This window comes from Ambystoma mexicanum, chromosome 5p (genome assembly GCF_040938575.1).
Source record: "Ambystoma mexicanum isolate Mex_15411 chromosome 5p, UKY_AmexF1_1, whole genome shotgun sequence".
Taxonomy (NCBI): Eukaryota; Metazoa; Chordata; class Amphibia; order Caudata; family Ambystomatidae; genus Ambystoma; species Ambystoma mexicanum.
Window position 1 is genome coordinate 69,917,919 of NC_090930.1, and position 20,598 is coordinate 69,938,516.

Below are 20,598 nucleotides of genomic sequence, written 5' to 3' on the forward strand. Positions count from 1 at the left end.
GCAGTGCTGAATAGCAGACTATCCTGACATGGCAACCTGCATCAAATCCAATGGAATACTGTGCATTAACAGCTCGCCACCCTGTGCCTACCCAGAGACAAAGTAGTGGAGCAATTAACAGACATCAATCCATTTTGTATCTGGGTGCCAAATGGCTTATCCCTCACTCCCATAGATCAATGTAGTACAATTCTGGCCCTCATTAAGAATTTGCCGGTACCCGGCGGGATATCCCGGCAAACTGCCTTTATTGTCTCTGCCGCCCGATATCCTGGTATTACAGGGAACAACAAAATAAACCACAAATAGCCTTGCACAACAGCACATGACGGCTATGCACCGAAAAACACACCTAAGCTCAGCGAACCTCCCTCACCCTCTTACCTTACAGATCCACCAGAGCTCCAAGGGACCATGCAGGTGGTGACAGTGCGTGGTATAAGAATCTTTAACATAACATAACATGTTAGGGGTGGCAGCGAGCCAGTAAGTTCCCATTCCCATGGAGTCCTCTTGGGATGGGATTGCCCGAATCACCCGCCCCCGGCATTACCGGGGCCGGTGATTCAGGCATTTCTTTTCCGGTAGGGGCCTGATCTACCGGCAGCACAGGCCTGCTGGGAGATCCGTGGCCCCAACTGGCAAACTTGAAGTGTGCCAGTCTGGAAGAAATGCCAGAGCCAGAATTACCGGCATTTTTCCCGGAATTGTGTCTAGACCGGCACACTTTTAATGAGGCCCGTCTTAATTCTACCACAGCATGTTTCTGGTTTTGAGAATTAGGGTATGAGCACTTGTCATCAGGAAGGGACTGTGAATGCCACATGCAAAAAAGGCTGAACACTCATGTCTCTCACACTTTAGTTTTCCAAGTCCCAGTTGTGTTCAATGTTTTGAAAGTACTTGTGAGCAGTGGAGATTTAAGGGTGTCTGATGGTGAATATGGATCTCAAGCAGAACTTCCCTGCTCATTGATTGTTGAGGTATCCAGGCATACTTTCGAAAACATAGTTCCGAATGACAAAAGTTTTGAAAAAAATGCATCGAAAAAATGCATTTTTTTGTAGGTAAAGTTTTTTCTTTTTACTAAAATGGGTTTTAAGGGGTAAAAAAACAGGGATTGGGGGCCCCATTAATTATTTTGTTTTAAATGCATTTTTTCGACGCATTTTTGTACGAAACTTTGCCATTCCAAACTTTGCCATTCCAAACTATGGCATTCGAAACTATCACTAGGAACCATTGTTGCAATGACCGATAAGGGAGCTAACAAACATGATCACTTTTTTCAAAGGATGTGATAGTTATCAGTAGAAATATACACCTACAAAACACTTCTATCATTTCTGGCATCACAATCACCTATAGATGAACTATAGATGTGAGTGACCCTGGAGTGTACGGCTGGAAGCACAGGAGTGTGGATGAAACTGAGAACATGAACTCTCACATTGAGATTGGACCGGAATCCTTGAGACTTGGGGTGAACACACGGTAACCTCTCAATAATGGGAGAAGCCTCTCATCAGATCTTGAGCTAAGATCTGCAACCTTGCAATGTATTTTTCTCAAGTCAACGACCACTGATCCCCAGGCCGCCAGCTGCCATGGTGTTTTCCCACATCTCCTGCTGTTTTTATTTATTTATTTATATAGCGCTGAAAGCCCGCGGGCATCAGAGCGCTTACGAGAAGACAAGACAACAGAGATTTAGGACGGGACACGATGTGTGATGGCCAGTTTTACATTATAATTCAGTAAGGAATGTTTCCAGGATTTATTTAAAAAGTAGTGTTTTCAGTTTTTTCCTGAAGAGGAGGTAGTTGGGTTCGATTTTCAGTGAAGTGGGAAGTTCATTCCATTTTTCAATACTCAGGGTCGGAAAGGCCTTGCCAAGGCCGTGCTTCTTTTGCGTTTTGGTGGTTTGCAGTTTACCTATGTTAGAAGATCTAAGCTGTCGGGGTGGCTCGTACCACTTGAATTGTTTCTTAAGGTAGACCGGAGCTTTTCCATATAAACAGCGATGAACCATGGTGAGAGATTTGAAGGAGATTCTCTCCTTCATAGCCAACCAATGGAGAGCCTTCCTTTCACCGGTGATGTGTTCTCTCCAAGTTCTTCCTGTGATCGTTCTGACGGCATTGTTTTGGATTGTTTGGCATCTTTTCAGACATTTATTGTTGGCTCCTAAAAGAAGCGAGTTACCATAATCTAGTCTAGACAGTATAGTGGCTCTAGCGATGGTCGTGCTGTTTTTTTGATCTAGTAATGGTCTGATTTTTTTTAGGAGAATTTGGTGGTAATGACAGTTTTTCTTAAGGTAGGCAGTGTGAGCTTCAGCCCCCAATGAAGCTTGAAGATACACTCCTAGGGTCTTCACTTTTACTGATATAGGAATTTGGATGTTCTTGATAGAGAACGAGGAGTAAGATGGACTCAATTTCTTTCTGGCCTGTGTAGAGCCGAATATCATAAGCTCGGTCTTGGAGCCGTTCAAGCACATCCAGTTTTCTTTCATCCAACACTCAATGGTGTTGTATAGGGATGAGAGTCTGTCGTTGTCCAATTTGTAGTCCCCACTGAGTTCAAACACCAGTTGGGTATCATCGGCAAAATTGGTAAAGAAAATACCCACCATAACATGGTGCAAAGGCAGCACATGTAGAGATTAAAGAGCAAAGGGTAAAAACTGGCCCCTTGAGGGACACCGCAGTCAACCAGTTTAGTGTTTGATGCTTTGTCTCCCCAGACAATCCTGGATTGCCTGTTTTGCAAGAATTAAGCAATCCATTCAATTGCCCCTGGTGAACAATTGCCTGAGTTTTCAAGGGCCTCCCAGAGCTTGGTGTGATCTAGCAGATCAAATGCTGCCGAGAGGTCCAATAATATTAATAGTCCTGATTTGCCTTTGTCCAAGATAGACAGCATTTCGGTCTGGAGGTCTAATGGCGCGGACTCGGTACTATGGCTGGATCTGAATCCGGACTGCTGTTGGTGTAGTAAGTTGTTTTCATCTACATAGCTTTGGAGTTGTTCAGTAGCTATTTTATCCATAATCTTTAATAGAAAGTTGCAGTTCGTGATAGGTCTGAGATTGGCTGGGTCCTGTTGGTTTAGTTCAGGTTTTTTTGGTAAAGGAGTGACCGTGACCGTTTTAATGATGTTAGGTACAGTTCGATCCCTGAATGATGCATTTACCATTCTTGTGAAGAAAGGGGCAAAGATGTCAGGGTTTTCTAGAATAAATTTAGGTGGTAGGACATTTTGCGAATATGAAGTGCGCCTCATAGAATAGTGTTTTCTTCATTACATCGAGTGTGATGGACCTGAATTGAAATTTTGGGATTTCTGTCTAGTTTTTGTTTTCTTTAAGGTGGGTTTTAAATGAAGTGTTTGTGGTCAGGCAGTTAATGATGGTTTCTCTGGCTTTAGCAATTTTGTTTTGGAATGCAGTGGAAACTAGTACTCACTTTGATCCGTCCGCCATGTTTCTCTGGAAAATTCAGGAGATTTCCTGGAGACGAAAAGAAAAAATGGAAGCGATGAGTCATGGCGGCAAGACAGGCAATAACTGCAAAAAATAGGTACTAGGTACAATACAGTCACCTTACCAAGGCATACATTAAATATTCTACTTGCCCCAATTTAGGATCAGGGGAACTGCAATAATACTTAGACATATTGTCCACAGTGCCAGTCTTCAATGAACGCCAGCACATCTGAGAATATTGTATAGTGTATCATGCCATACTGTAGTTTGGAATAAAATTATGATATGTGGGATGGTGGGGTGTGATGTGGCATGTCGTTATGTGGAATTACATGTTATGCTATGGTATGTCGTAGCATGATTTGGTGTAATGTAGAATGGTTTGATGTGGCAATGTATGTTATGCCCTGGCATTGGGCCTCACTACAAGTACAGCGGTGCATTACTGCACTGCCATACTACAATGTTGGCGTTGAAGTGGAGGATTTACCAAAAGGCTGGAGGTGAATCTGGTGCTTTACTGTTGAAAATTGGCAAAATCGGCAGAAAAACTCCCATGGCGTACTATGGACACCAATAAATGGGGACTAACACCGCCTTTACGACAAATACTGCACAGTAATACCACTGATGGTAATTGCGCCAAAAATTCCCCATTGGGTACAATGGACCCAATGGGGAATGGGGAGTTACTGTTACTGTCAAACCTGTTATCCAGCACTAATAGTGCCGGAGGTTCTGGCGCTAACACTATTAGCCCAGGTGGTATCCCGGCGGTAATACTGCCGGGCTGCCGCCCAACTCGTGATGAGGCCCCTGGTATTTAAAAATGATCAGGTCTGAACATGAATGTCATATAGCTATGAGAAAAATCCCAGTTGTACTGTCAGCCATTATTGTACCTTTAATAGGTGTGTGCTAGGACTCGATAGGAAACCACCTTCACTATCAGGAAACAAGTGTGTTCTACTGTTGGACTTGTCCTTAGACTACTTAGTCTAGTAAAGAGTCTGTCTGTGTTAATGAGCGCTGACCGGTACCAAAGGAGCTGCCAGTTGACTTGTTTTGCAGCTATTAGTTAATGCAGGACCACTTTTAGTGTATGGGTGCAGCTTTTGTGCAGGTAATGCTCTAAATCTTCCTCTTTACTGCTGAAATTCCACCAAACCTGTAATGATGTTTGGTAAGTTATGATTTGGTATGGTGTGGTATTGCATGGGATAGTATGTTATGTTATAGTGTGGTAACGTGTGGTGTGTAATGATGTGACATGGTATAACAGAATATGGGATTATGTGATGCACGGTGTGGTGACACATGGCCTTGTATGTTATGCTGTGGTTATGATATGGTATGGTGTGCTATTGTTGATGTGGCATCGCATGGTAAAGTTTGGTGTGGTGAGGTTTGGTATGTTAATTTATAGTGGAGTGAGCTGTCATTTGGTATGGTGCAAATGGGATGATGTGATGCATGGTGTGGTTTGTTGTGGCATGGTGTGTTGTGGCATGGTGTGTTGTGGTGTGGTATGGTGTGGTAAGTTATAGCATGGTATGGTGAGGCATGGCAATAGGTTATTTGGCTGTTTTGAGGCTTCATAGAGGGCTGAATATGGGAGGAGCTGGATTTACTCCAGAGAAGGAAGCCAAGGTTCACCTTACAGCAGGTGATTACCCCACTGTTGGCATCTTCTGCCAGCGTGCATTAAATAATGCCTTAAGGCACTGAATTCTTTTCAACATATAAACAAATGCTGGCCTGCATGCTTAAGCCTCGTGATGCTCTCATGGGGGTGTCCACCCAGGACAGAGTGCAAGTGGTCGATCCAGGCAGAGGCACTGTACCCACTCCAAGGGGCTACTCAGACAACAGTGCAGTGGCAGGTGCCCCAATAAGAACCAACCCAAAAGGGCCCACTGCACCACGAGGAGCCCAGTGTAAGGTATTCCCCATTGTCATATCTCCCCCACTTTCATTTGCCCTCCTCAGGGTCCTTAGTTTGCTCCTAGGTATTTCCCCCACTGTGATTGGCTCCAAGGTGCTCCGGCTGTAATTGGTCTCCTGCACGCCGCCAGCACCCTCCTGTGTTTCGGTGAAAAGGTGCTCCCCACGCAGACTCGCTTGCAGTGGAACTCTGCCCTTGACCGTTCCTGCTCACTTCGACCACTGACTCTGATCCTAGGCACATCCTTATGAGGACGCCCACAGAGGTGCTGTGGATAGACTACCCCAAATGCCAGCCTGTTTATCTTGCTAACCCCCTCACGAACTACTTTCCACATGCTCCATACATCGACTAAGCCACCCACTCATGCTACTTGAACAGCCATTGCCGACACACTAAAACCAGCAGAACTCCACACCTCTCCCACCAACTTGGACACAACATGTTCCCAACCAACCAATGCACCCTCACGCTCGGCGTGTACTCACACTATCTGAATCCAGGTAAGTCAAGTGCCCAAGACCCAAATCACCTAAAAACATACCCGCAAGCAGAATCCTGCATGCACAACACAACAGAGTTATGTTGCATTTTTCCTCTGTCCCTACTAACTAAACCTAACCCACCATTCTTGCTGCATATCGCATAGAGCCAAGAGGCTATGCAAATAGCAGCAAAGTGTAGTTTAAAACCGAATAACACATGTTCGAATCCCGATCTCGCGCTTAGAAGCCACTCGCAAGTATTAAGCGTGTTATAAATGAACAATTGAATAAATACTTTAGCTATTCAGCCCATGCTCAGATGCCAAGTGCCATTTTATGACAGGGGAATGCCTCATAGGCCTGCCAGAGAGTCCATGTGCCTATCAACCAAATCATAACGCACCTGTTGATGCAGTGCCCCTTGAAACTACGAAACATCATGGTCAGCCCTCTTCCCCCTGCTACAAGGAACAACTCACCAACAATAAGGTCACTCGCACATCGTGGCGTGAAATGCGGAGGAACACAGACACCCCCACCCACAAGGCCTCACGCAGTGTCCACCGGTTTTTCATCATCGAAGCCAAAACCACATATTAGTTGTCGCCTATCTCAGTGGCTACCAACAGCAGTAAACCTCTCTTCGTGGAAGTCAAACATTGCTCGAAACCACAACTGGACGACCTGGCAATCCCAGTGTCTACAGAACAATGCAACGCGAATCAAAACGTGTTCATCAGCAAGACAGATAACATACGACAATAGAATGGGACTGTAAACAATGCCTCCTGTATGCCCCAGCTACACAACCCTGACCACCTTCACTCACTCCACTCGCACCCCATGATCTTGCTGGCACTTAAACTGCATGTATACGGTTCCATGATATTAAATCGAGAGTTTTTGCTGACTTTCGAATTCTTCTTTTAAATTATTTGGGGTCCCCATTCCCTATTATCTAGTCCCTATTCCCCACACCTGCACCACAAAAATTAACTTAGCCACTCCCCCATATTTTTCTGTGTTTTTCAGCCAAAAATTCTCAGCAAAAAACTGTGAAAAAAGCCTGGTGATGTATAAAGGTCGTGGCCTGCATAGAAAGATGCCCTCCCTGATTCCACCCTGCAGCGGATAAGGAGGGTGAACCTTTACTTTAGTTTAGTTTTATTTAGTTATAGAGCGCAAACCCAACCCGGAGGCAACTGGGCTCAATTCGTACATGTTACAGTACAAACAGGCAGACATAGGGCATAATCATAGATCATCATCGGTAGCGACAAGCATACAGACATTTACAAAAGTATACACAATATGTTTCAGGTATTCAATTGTGCACTGAAGGATTGCATTTGAATTGGATCGTTGACCTACTTGAAAGTATCACCATCACCCGGAACTGCGAGCGAAGTTCTTGCCGTGAGCCTCCCTGCTTCCTGGAGGAGGCGGGGCCAGTCCGTGCCACGTGTCTGATCACGTGACTTGTGGCATCTACATAACAATTCTCGAGCAGCCCGAGCGACGTATTCAATTGTGCACTGAAGGATTGCATTGGAATTGGATCGTTGACCTACTTGAAAGTATCACCATCACCCGGAACTGCGAGCGAAGCTCTTGCCGTGAGCCTCCCTGCTTCCTGGAGGAGGCGGGGCCAGTCCGTGCCACGTGTCTGATCACGTGACTTGTGGCATCTACATAACAACTCTCGAACCGCCCGAGCGGCGTATTCAATTGTGCACTGAAGGATTGCATTTGAATTGGATTGTTGACCTACCTGAAAGTATTACCATCACCCGGCACTGAGAGCGAAGCTCTTGCCGTGAGCCTCCCTGCTTCCTGGAGCAGGCGGGGCCAGTCCGTGCCACGTGTCTGATCACATGACTTGTGGCATCTACATAACAACTCTCGACCCACCCTTGCGGCGTTAAGCCCATCGGGGTCAAGGCCACTGGCTGTTGTGCGGCTGTTTGGCGCTAGTGGCGCGATTACTGTTTGGGAGACTGCAGAGGTCCTTCCTCTTTGATCCCATCTGAACGCTTAATTTACCAGAGGCTCGGGCCGAGGTCCAGGGGTGATTCCCTCGTGTGTCCACAGGTAACTCACTTGTGTGCTAAAATAACTTGTAAAGGTGCAAGTCCTTTTAAGTTCCTTGTTAAAGCCCGAACTTAGCCCCACGTCTGAGAAGTCATGTATAACTTAACTGCAGGTATGCCGTGTGTGCAGGACAGAGTTATGTACGGGAATAATACTTGCACAACGCCGACTGGTGCTATGTCAAAACATTCTCTGAACACGCCGGCAACAGAACTTGTATCTAAATCCTGTGATAAGCCCAAAAAGCCTTACTCGAACCTAAAAAAAAAAAACATTACTTTGACGCCGATTAAAAAACTCCTGTTTCTAAACGTAACATTAGTAACTTTTATGAGAAGATCTCTAATGTTTCAATTGGAAGTGATGCTACGAGTCCAATACCCAAATCTAATGAACTCATTACTCTTCAACTGCCCATTGTTGTATCACAGAAATTATTCATTCCGTCTAGCAATCCTAATGTGCCTAACTTAGGTGTTACTATCTCTGATTCTACTATATTGGCCATACCACAGTCTCCTCAAAAAATTATTACGAAATGTACGCATATTTTTCCAGTAGCAGAGGAGGAATCCTTGAATGAAGTCGAAATAATTGCCCAGGATGATTGCGCAATGTCCAGTAATGCATCCCGTATGAATGTTTCTTTGGTGTGTGAAGTGAATGATGAAGTAGTGGAAGTGATCTCTAATGAGGTCCCTTTATTAGATGCATCGGTCCATGCAGACAGTAGAGAGCTGGAAAGCTCGAGAGTGTCAGTCCTGACGGATTACAATCGACCAGGCTCCATGGATTCAACAAGACATGTTGAGGACGTATCTTTTTTACAACCCACACCGCGTCGATGTCAATCCACCAGGAAACCTCTTGAGCCATCTGCTAACCCTGCTCTTCTGGAGATTACCCTAGGATCCATACATACCACTATATCCAGTCTGTTCAAATTGTTTGAGTCTTTAGACCATAAGATTGCTACCCAAGCCTCCAAGTTAGATCTAATTGGGGATTTGATGAAAAATGATTCTCATCATGTTACCAATACATCTATAACGAAAAATTGAATTCAAAGATTGTCAATTCTAGAGGCTCATTGTTTTTCTGGCCAAGCTGTTGAAGAACATGCTGGCTCCAGCTTTGGGCAGAGACTCGCAGCATTAGAATCTCTTCACAACTCTACTGTCATGACTGAATCAGTCCTGCCTCTATTTACAAAAAATATTCGTCCTGTGGAGAGTGCGGAGACTGAGTTGGAAAAGAAAAATGACTCCTGGATTAGTCTCGACTCACCCGAGAGAAGTGCATCCCAAACACAGAGTGATGTTAATATCCGTGAAGCGTCTAACAGGGTTACACAAAAAAAATGTCAGAAAACAACACTTAATAAAAAAAGCACAACTAACCCAGAATGAATGTTTATTTCCGGGTGGCGATAAGGGAAGAATAACGGATTACCATTACATCGCCGCAGCCGGGCTGCGGTTTAAAACACAAGGGTGTGACGGAATCCGAACTGCTAAGTGAGATAACACTAATATCCCGGATGCGCGGAGAAATCGCAGATTCGCGAGAAGAAAGAACGCAGTGTTTTTTCTGAATTAGTCGCAACAGGTAAAGACCAATTGGGAACCATATTTCTCGGTAACGCTAACAAGTATACACGCATTTAAAGCAGACGAGCAACGTGTATCTTGCTCTCTAAACAGGGATTGAAACGGTTGGTGGGGAAAGACTGAAAGGCTTGGACAGACCGTTACCAGCGCCTTTACCAACACGCAGATAATCCTGCTAACTCAGGAAGGAATCCTATTTGAGTTATTTGCAGGTATGTTTTTATGAGACTTTTGAATGATTAATTTAGACTCACATGACCCAGAGAGGTGACAATTCTATACATGCCTCTTTCACAGCTGGAGTTTCTTTAAACTCACAGAAGTACCCGGCCAACTGAACACATACTTTTGAGGGCTCTACAAACAGTCAGAGGTGAACCCCATGTTAAAAGTGATGAATCATGAACAATTATACTGAATTCCTGTACCTCGGAAGATCTGTTTACTGTGCGGGACACCGCGCCTTTTTGCAAAATGTCCCACCTCAGATCTTCTATGGGGTACAGACAATTCACTGATGTCAAGTATGAAGCCCTGGGGTTAATCTCTGGAACTGAATTCTATAACTTTGATTTGTTTTTAGGGGGGCTAATTTAGAACCCAACAGACAACAGCGTACATATCTGGTTGATGAGTGTAGAAGACACAGGTTAGTGTATGGAAGTCTAGAAAGACTCATATTTCCTTAAATTCTATTTACCTTCACAAGTATAGTGAGTATTAAAATATACTGACACATTTTAATTTTTTATTAATTTATAGGAAGACATACAATGATATCTAATACCTGAAGAAGGGCATCTAGCCCAAAACACGTAGTAATAAGCCTAGTGGAGCATGTTTAAATAAGCATCTTTAACAAGATTCCTGGTCCAGATATCGTGACATTGATAAGAAGTCTTACTAACATTGAAAACTGACTGACAATTACAATTTTGAGACACATTGATTTATTTTGTGTTGCATATTATTGTGATTTTGAACAGTGTTTACTTTTGGAATTTGGTTAAATTGAATTGTATTCTTATGTGAATGTTCATTTTTTGCAAGTGTTTTTTTGCAAGTGTTTATAATGAGTTTTAGGAATTATTTGATTTGTGAATAAGAAGACCATATGTTTACGATTTATGTGTTTCACATTCAATGACATTTACTGATAAAACAAATACCTTTGCAGTCTTTACTGTATTAGTAGTGCACCTATATGTGTCTCGGCGGGACTCTAAGGCACCATGTTTGCTAAATAAATTGCCACCAAGAAGTAAGAGGGTTCAATCTAAGCCTAAATCACAGCAAGTAATTACCACCGTCATAAGTTTGACAAATCCCGACTGCCCTAAATCAGTGTCAATAGAGGCAACCCGAGAATCCTTATCTAATAAAATGCTGCCCTCTTCGGCGGGACTGTCTGCAGGTGTAAACGAACCCAGGAGACCTGGCTCCATCCCAGTTAAGCACTCAGGGGTACAGGAATCTACTTTGGGTTACGCACCATTAAATTATCTCATTGAATTGTTGTCCTACAGTCCAGATACGGATACACTAGGTTATCCCCAAAAGCCTTCAGAATCCTTGACACATATACATTCTAGTGTGACGGTAGTGGGTGTTGAGAACCCTCCCGCCTCAACTGCTGCTCCACAACAAGGTTTTGGAAACCGGTTGAGTACTCTTAAAGCTGCAGTTGACTCCTACCTCCTGAAAAGATTGACGGAAGTGTTGCCAGAAATGACACCCATCAATTCACAGTCCCTTTGACCTAAAACAGTACATTTTAGCAATGAACAGATTGATGCTCCATTTAAAGACTCAAAAATGATAAGCTCCAAAATCTCCATAGCCTCAATGTCTGGTGGCTGCTCGGGGAATAGGGCTGTACAAAACTCTCAAAAAAATTCTGACACTCAGAAAACATCGCCTAAAGCTCATATGAGTGATAAGACAGACTCTAATGCCCAGAGATTTAAAATTGATCATACCCTGATTTTGAAATGCCGTGATGGGGCCTTTCCAAAATATGATCTATGTCGTGCTAGTGTGCTAAACATTTTTGGTGATGTTGGGGGATTGGAAGCTATTGCTTCAAGTGATATAGATCAAATTGAATTTCTGTGTGATAGAAATCTATCTGTTGCTCGTCTATGGATCAAATCGGGAGTAGTTCGCAACTCATTATGGAATGCGAGATTTGAACTATTTAACCTGGGCTTTTTATTAGCCCAGGATCCAGCGCGTCAGAACCTTCAGGAGTCTGATAACATAGAGTTAACAACAAACCACACAGTAGAACCAGTTTGTGTATGTCATTTTTGTGTGAGAGAAAATAGTCACAAGTTAACTCCATCCTCAATGTCCAACACTCATTCATAACCACGAACGGGGGAGGTATAAGTATTAAAATCTCTCTGGCCAGTTGGAATATGCGAGGCTCCTCTCACCTTCAATGGATTGCAAATAATCATTTGAATAACTATGATATTGTAGCCTTGCAAGAAACGTGGATGTTACATGCCCCCATATGGGATGACCATGATCTTGTTTTATTACCAGCTGAATACTCTGGTAAAGGCAGACCCACTTCCAGTTTGCTAGTGGCAGTGAAATCCAGCAGGGGACTTGGAATCTCCGCATGGAAATCCCCCAATAAGTTCATCCAATTAGTCAAGATCACGTTGGCCTAGAAACATACGCATTGATCAACTTATATCGAAACCCAGCTGGCATACTTGAAGATACATTTTACAGTACCCTGTCGACTCTTTTTGAAACAATTGCTACTGATAAAGAAGTTTCTGGTATTTTAGTAATGGGTGACTTGAATCTCTCATGCTTTGAGACTAACAAAAAGGGTGTAAACTCTGATAGTCGGAGATGGTCGTTATTCATGAATGATCTCAACCTAATGATGGCTAACGGTGCAATTCTTGGTGATATTCCCCCGATAAATACCTGGGAGAGAGGAAATTCCAAGTCCACTATTGACCATATTTTTATGAGTAACAAAATCTTTATGAATACCAGCAAATGTGCTGTTGTTAAGCAAGTACAAAGTGATCATCATTTATTATCTCTTTTTTGGACTATTGAAAATCAAAACTTGGCTGCCACTAAGCAATGGTATGAACAAGCTCTTACTGTCAATAATGGTAAGAATCGCTTTAGTTGGTCATGTGATAAGCTTTTAGCTCTGAATTCTGCTATCTTGAACAGTCATAGGATGAACAATGTCGAATCCTATGGTGACGTGTTAAACACCTTTAAGAATATTTACCCAGCGAAACATAAGATCTTTACGACCCATACCCATGGATTTGATTTGGCCCTTCATGAGCGGAAAAAGGCATATCGAAAAGAAATTAGATGCCTACGTAAAATACCTATGTATGACCAGATCAAAGCCATCAAATCAGCCAGCTGTCGCTATCGTAATTGGGTACGATCAAGAAAAGCGGCTCTATTTCAATCTGATAGTGAAAACTTCCTGACAGCATGCTACAATAAGAATTCTGCCCAGGTATGGAAATTATTAAACACATGCAAGGCTAATTCACAAGTGAATTCTCAACTTAATGGGGTGTCAGAAATGCAATGGATTAACCATTTTTCTAAATTGTATGCTGTTAGTAAGATGAACAGTTATAATTATAATAGGAGTTCGGTTAGCTGTTGGCGTTTGAAGTGCTCAGTAGCAATAGTTGAGGACTTCATTATGAAGTCGTCCTCTTCAAGGGCAGCGGGCCCTGATGGCCTCTCAAACTATATGTTTAAACAAAACTCAATTGAGTGGGCGAGTATTTTAAATAATGCCTTTCATCACATCATGCAAACAAAAACCATACCTAATTCGTGGCGTACATCCATAATAGTACCAAAATATAAAAAGGGTGACAGTAAGGACCCCAAAAGCTATCGTCCGATAGCGGTGCTGGATGAGCCGGGAACAATCTTTTCTAGGATGGTTTTAAGAGAATTCAATGATTGGACAGTGAATGCTGCCCTGCGTGATCCAGCTCAAACTGGGTTTGTTGCGGGTCTAGGGACCGCTGTAAACCTGATCACCTTGAATGCCATCAGGCACCAAGCTCAAATTAAGAGACACCCACTTTACTTTGCATTTGTAGACATACATTCCGCAATTCTTTCCGTACCTAGACCAAAACTCATGCATAAATTGATTCAAGCGGATTGTCCTCCAACCTTAACCGATATTATCTTTTTACTTCATTCTCAAACAAAGGTATTCATAAGACTGAATATGGAAGGTTTGCTTTCAAATGCTGTTGTTACAAATAGAGGACTGAAACAGGGATGTATTTTAGCGTCAGCACTTTTTAAAATATTTTATTAACGATGTTCGATGGATTTTTACCAAGCTTGTAGCTGATGCACCTAAGTTAAATGGTGTGAAAATCAATGCCCTATGGTACGCAGACGATATTGTTTTAGTCTCGAAAACACCAAGCGGATTGCACAATTTGTTAACCTCACTTTGTTCTTATTTTTGAGAAAATGAATTGGTTGTTAATAGCACCAAAAATCAAATTTTTACATATGTTCCGAAGGGCTTGCGAAGACAAAAAATAGTGTGGCAAAGAGAAAATACTATTTTACAAGTAGTTCCAAACTACATTTACTTAGGTCTCATTTTTGATGGTTGTCCATCTCACTATTCGCAAATTACGTAAAATAGAACAAAAGTTATCCACTGCCATATATCAAACTAGATTAATTGTCTCTAAGTATGGAAAATTTTCAATAAAGCCCGCCATCATATACTGGAGTCAGAACGTAGTGGCCACAATATTATACGGTCTGGAGACATATAGCACAATTCCACTGACTTTTTTTTAACTCATTGGAGGCCACATTTTGGTGTGCTACTTTACATTTACCACAAAGCATCCCAAGAGTGCTCATTCGCTATGAACTTGGTTTAATTTCGCTAACTGCAATGTATAATTGGTGTCTATGTACCTTGTTTCGGAAATGTTTGTTGACTTCATGTAACAATACTACATTAGCTATAGTTGCCAGCTATTTACTTAAATCTTCCGAAACGTTTCCGAAACAATGGTCTAATAATATTCTTGTTGTTATGCTGCATGCTGACATTTCTCTTGAGACCCTCTTATTCAATCCAGAGCGGGTTAAAAAAAAACATTTCTTAATGGATTGGATTGATACAAGGGCCAGCTGTTTACAGTACAAATATTTTTCAGTATTTGGTCCTAAACGTTACAGAGAAACTGCATCATACTTAAACCTAGCGCCATCTGCTGCAACAAGAAATGCAATATTGTGTTTACGATTTAATATCTGGCCTACTCGTGAGATCAAAGCCAGAAGGAAACAGATAGCTTTGGATGATAAATGGTGTCGTTTTTGTAAAGATGATACAGTCGTTGAGACATTGCAACATGTAATTATTGATTGCCCAGAATTTATAAATCTCAGGAGGATTCATTTGCTAAACATCTTGCGTATTTTGCACAGATTGACCATAAACATTGATGGGTAGCATTGGCAGCTACCGAATGTATGAGCATTAGATTAGCTACTATCAACTTTCTGGCAGCCCTGAAAATGGAATGATTGGTAATCAATTTCCCGTATGGATGCACTTTTAAATTGTCTTCTGAAGGTGTTCTTAAGGTCCTTGGAGAGTTTTTGTACACTCAAACGTTGTGATATGCTTGTTTTAATGGTGATTTGTTGTTGTAATTGAAATTGTAAATTGTAATTGTGCATTTCTTTTATGTAAAAAAATTTCTTCTTTTTTTATATTCATTGTTATTAGAATGAATTGATTGATAAAATTGTAATAATTGAAAAAGTTGATTTATTTCAACTATATTCAATTAAAAAAAAATACACAATATGTTCAGTTACATCAGGAATGACGATATCAGTAGAACCTAGTACTACTGTAGCAGGGCAAGAGACTGAATTTACACATACACAGTGTGAGACTGCATATGCCTAATCGGGATTCTGCAACCAGGTTTTAACCTTTTTGCGGATGCACACCCCTTTCTCAAAATAGTAAATGTCTCAATCATGGAAAACATCTTTGCAAGCACCCTAAAAACAGGACAAAGCTTTCTCCTTAAAAAACTCCCCATTGGTGACCCTGACTACCTTCCGAACTACCGACTGGTCATTAGCTTCTCATCCATTGAAAACATCTTTGAAAAGGCAGTTGCAAACCAACTCTATGGTCGGATTATCCAACATAGCCTGCTCTGCAATTACCAATCTAGGTTTCAGACCAAAATGTAGCACGGAAACAGACACAATCCAGGTCATAGATGACACCCTTCAAATCATCGACAATGGTGACTCATGCCTCCTGGTTCTACGCGACCTCTCTGCGGTGTACAACACGGTTGGCCACCTTACGGTGACAAACCTTCTAACAAACAGAAAGGGATTCTCAGGCACTGTTCTCAACTGGTTTGCATGTTTCCGTGGAATGAGATGTTGGGTTCATTGCGAAGTGATCACCATAGCCCCAAGTATAGCTTAAAAGATAACATGGGATATTATTGGCCTGCTCTGCGATTAATAATCTAAGTTTCAGACCAAAATGGAGCACGGAAACAGACACGATCCAGGCCATAGATGACACCCTTCAAATCATCGACAATGGCGACTCATGCCTCCTGGTCCTGTGCGACCTCTCTGCTGCGTGCGACACGGTTGGCCACCTTACAGTGACTAACCTACTCACAGACAGAAAGGGATTCTTGGGCACTGTTCTCAACTGGTTCGCATGTTTCCGTGGAATGAGATGTTGGGTTCATTGCGAAGTGATCACCATGGCCTGAGTATAGCTTAAAGATAATGTGGGATATTATTGGCCTGTTCTGCGGTTACCAATCTAGGTTTCAGACCAAAATGTAGCACGGAAACAGACTCGATCCAGGTCAGGATCTATATGATTATTACGCCGGCCGAAAATGCTGACTTTTTAAAAGAAAAACTTTACACCACATATATATGCGGGGGGAGACCCCCGCATCCCCCCATATTAATATTATATTCTATACCTCCCCCCACATATATATGTGGTGTAAAGGTGGTAAAAAAAAGTCTGCATTTTCGGCCATCGTAATTGTGAGGGCGACATTTTGGTACGATTCCTCCAGGTCATAGATGACACACTTCAAATCATCGACAATGGTGACTCATGCCTCCTGGTCCTACGCGACCTTGATTCCCAATTATATCTAAAAACCACTTGTAACCAAGATATCTCCCTTCCCAGGAATTGCCGCACCATCATCAAGCATCAGTGACAATCGTATCCCGGAAGCTGAATCCCACAGAGATGGAATTTTGTTTTACTCAGTTGGTAAACCCATCTAAGCAATAGACCATTAGAGGAGGAGCCAAGTACCCCCATCAAAAGCTCCACCCCCATGTTGTCTAAATGCTGGGAACCAGAAATGGCTACACAAGCAATGCCAGTGAGGATGCCTGTACCCAGTGCCTTACGTGGCACTACAAAATGAACCGGGGCTCATCAAGGGGGCGTGGCCTAACAGCTGCTGGCTCATTCGGTCACGCCCCTTGATGAGCCCTGGCTCAATGGGCTACAGGCACCCCTGCCAGGAAGCCTTTTGTGGAGATCAGCACCCTCTCTATGGAGAGGGTGCTGATCTCTGCATTTATTTTCTCTAGGCTTGCCTGGCAGGAGACAGCGCCTCGCCTATTCAGCCTTAATGGTGGCACTGGCCCTCACCAGCTGGGAAGGGGCAACATCATAATTAAGGCTAAAAGGGTGAGGCTGTTGGAAGCTGAGGCCGTTTTCCTAAAGACTGAAACGCCTTTGAATGTGCTAGAGCTTCAGGATTTAGAAAACAAGGCCTCTGCTTCCAGTGGGTTCACGTTTTCTCCATAACGGTGGCACTAGCCCATGGGCATCTCTTGCTTGAAGGGATGCCACGCAGGTACGGCGCCATCATTATGGCTGAAAGGCATTTTTTTTCTGAAGCTCTCGCTCACGAGCGAGAGCCTCAGGCTTTAGAAAAAAAGCCTTTTCGTGTAGTGGCCTGGGTTGGCAGGGGAGATTAGTGGGCCCCAGCAGGGCCCCACCTCAAAGCGATATTTAGGAGCCTGCCGCCCCTGGCAGGCCCCAGCACACTTAAAGCCCTGCCTGTACCACAAAGAATCTTCGAGACAAGGTATCCATTGAGAAAACCCTACATACATGCATGAAGAAATTGTGCTTTTCTGGCTGGGGGCCAGAAGAAGTGCGCATTTGAACAAGAAAGGAGACTGGTGATGTCATCCAAAGTAAGAACTGACGCTCATAGAAAAGACACTCAAGATGAGGAGATATAGACACTCTATAGAAGCTGAAGGTGAAGTATCAAAATTAAGCAACATTTCGGGAACAAAATGAAGATGATCGTGCATAGAAGCACTGAAGAAAATGCAAAGTCATTTTACACCTGTACAGATGCAGCGACGCACGTAGGGCAAAGTAATCATAAAGGCTGGCTACGTAGTGAATTAGATGCAGTGATGCCCCAATGTATACATATTGGAATGTACAGAACCTGGATATTCCACAATGCACTTTAGCAAGGCTTGAAACCCCATGATCAGTGTGGCACAGTTGGAAATAACTGATGGCGAAGGAAAATTTTCCAGAAAGGCTTGGCTGGCCGAGCAGTAAGAAGTGGAGGCCACAGTGAGTTGGGCGCCTGTCAAAAAGGCTACAACTAACGTGAGAAAAGAACAACCTTCTGTTTGAAGCAGAATGAAAAAACACTGAAGACATCAAGTGTTCATCATTTAATAGTATTAAATGCCGCAAAAGGCTCAAAAGAATGGTCTCCAGTCACATGATCAAGATCGAAAATAGCTTGGGTCAAGCTACGCCGAAACCAGAAGACACAACAATGCAACACTCCATTTATTTATCAGGCACAGACAGCTTCTGCAAGGCCAAGTTCAAAGCCTAATTGACTGGCAGACGGTAGGAGTGATGATAGATGTTCGGCTAATTGGTGGGGATGCAAGGACCACGCCAACCCTCCATGTACCTGGGATGCTAGTCTGTGTGCTGCTAGCATGTGGTATATTCCAGAAGGGTACAAGTGTGCCAACCAATTGTAGAGGGCCATGTAGTAGAGAGCCCTATAGTTTATGTAACCAATTCATCGTTGCATATTTAGTGATGATGAAGATGACTGTTTACTTGGGATGGGCTTATTTGGCCACCTGACTTTAGATACCCAATCATAACTCCTGGCTATGTAGAACGTAAACCTAGATGTTAATTAAGAGCCAATCTCTTTCCCAGATAAGTTTTCTTAGTTTGCCACGTAGTATGACGTCAGTGATGATTAATTTTTACTATAAAAGTTATGTTTTTTATAATATGTGTTGAGATGATGTCCGTGTACTCCCTTTTTAGACAACTGATATTCAAACAGAACCAAGATTTGCCAACTTCCTGAGTCATTTTGAGTATTGATTTTTGAGTAACTTCTGCATCCCCATACACCTCTAAGCATTGCTGCCTCGTCTTAAAAGACCCTAGGTCTGTGGGTTCACGTGCTAGCAGAGGTGATTGTTAAAGTCCCCATCGGCCCAGTAAGCTTTTAAGGGTCTCGAACTATTGTGTGTCCTCCGCCCTTTAGCTGGAGGACCGCAAGGCTCCCTGTGGATAGCGGTCAGTGGTAAAGAACTGGCAAGTCACTAAAAATAGGTGGGATGAGCCCCTCTTTTACAGAATCCCCCCCGGTTTCTACAGGCAGCTGAGCGGACCGAAGGCTACAGCGGAAGTTTAAGGAGGAGATGATCCAGAGGGTCAGGAGCTGAAAAAGAATGGTGATTAGATTGAGAAATATGGCAAAAGTACATTGAATGGGGAATGTGAAAATAGGGAGAAGTAAGAGAGGGTTGGTTGGGTACTAGGTTAATGAAAAGGAGTGTCAAGTAAGAGTATATGGACGAGGAGCGATCCATAAGATAAGCCCAAAGTTCTGCGTTCAGGAACTTCAGAAGAGGTTGTTTCATAACCGGAAGCGGATATTTAGGCGATGAACAAAATAGATTTTGTTAAAGGAAAATATCTAAACTCCCTATTAAGAGTCACATTAGGGGCAAAATAGTGGCCACAAGGCAGAAATATATGTGGGCCGGTGCCGGCAAGTTCGTTTGTGTGTATTGTATGTTATGTATTTTATGTGTAAAGGAAAAGGTGAAATGTCGAAGAGGGACAAGTAGCAGATAGGGTTTAAAGAGGCGAGAGTAAAAGATGATTTATTTATTTAGGCATTGAGAGTATTGATTGAGTTCGTAGATTGAAGTAAAGTGAGACATAGAGGTTTGGAGCGGCAACGATTGGTGCACGCTCATATTGTATTATTTTTCTGAAAAGCATTTTTCTGTGTACGGTAAGTATTGACAGTCCATTCAGGATGGAGGATGTTACTCCGCTCATACACTTGTGCAAACAGTTGCCAAACATGCACTTAAGCTTAAGCAGTACAGTGCAGAATGGGTTAAGGGCACAGCAGATAAAATGTTCATGCTATGGCCACAAGGGGGATCGCTGTCAAAGGCAGTTTTGCAACACATGACCACGTATTTGCATGCTGCGTACACATGAAAGCTTAGAGCTTTGGAAGATGTACCAGGAGGAAAGGGAATATCCGCCTCCTGAAAACTGGATGTTAAACCAGTGTAAAGAGGGGGGTGTTGAACCTCCTGCTCCCCTACCGCGCCTGAAGTAAACGGTGATAGTGCAAAAGATGAAAGAGTGTATCCATTAAGAGAGTTTAAAGCAGCGCCAGGATCTAGTAATCCAACGTATGAACCGACTGTTTGCAGCAGTGAGAGACCAGAGAAAGCTCCGGAAAAAGATGTGATCTCTAAAGTCCCATGGGACAAAGAGAAAAGTGAGTGACCAAGTGTGACCCTAGATATAGGAAGAGAAATGAAGAGATGGAAAGGAGAGAA

The 20,598-nt window shown here is 42.9% G+C and overlaps 1 protein-coding gene across 1 annotated transcript in view; it reads right to left on the reverse strand.

Moving 5' to 3' along the window:
• The window catches only part of ARR3 (arrestin 3), a 309,162-nt gene that overhangs the window by 211,926 nt on the left and 76,638 nt on the right, over positions 1-20,598 (reverse strand). Inside the window, exon 2 of the mRNA XM_069612469.1 lies at positions 3,471-3,514. Coding sequence (XP_069468570.1) covers positions 3,471-3,487 — 17 coding nt within the window. The 5' untranslated portion in view covers positions 3,488-3,514. The remainder of the gene's footprint in view (positions 1-3,470; positions 3,515-20,598) is intronic.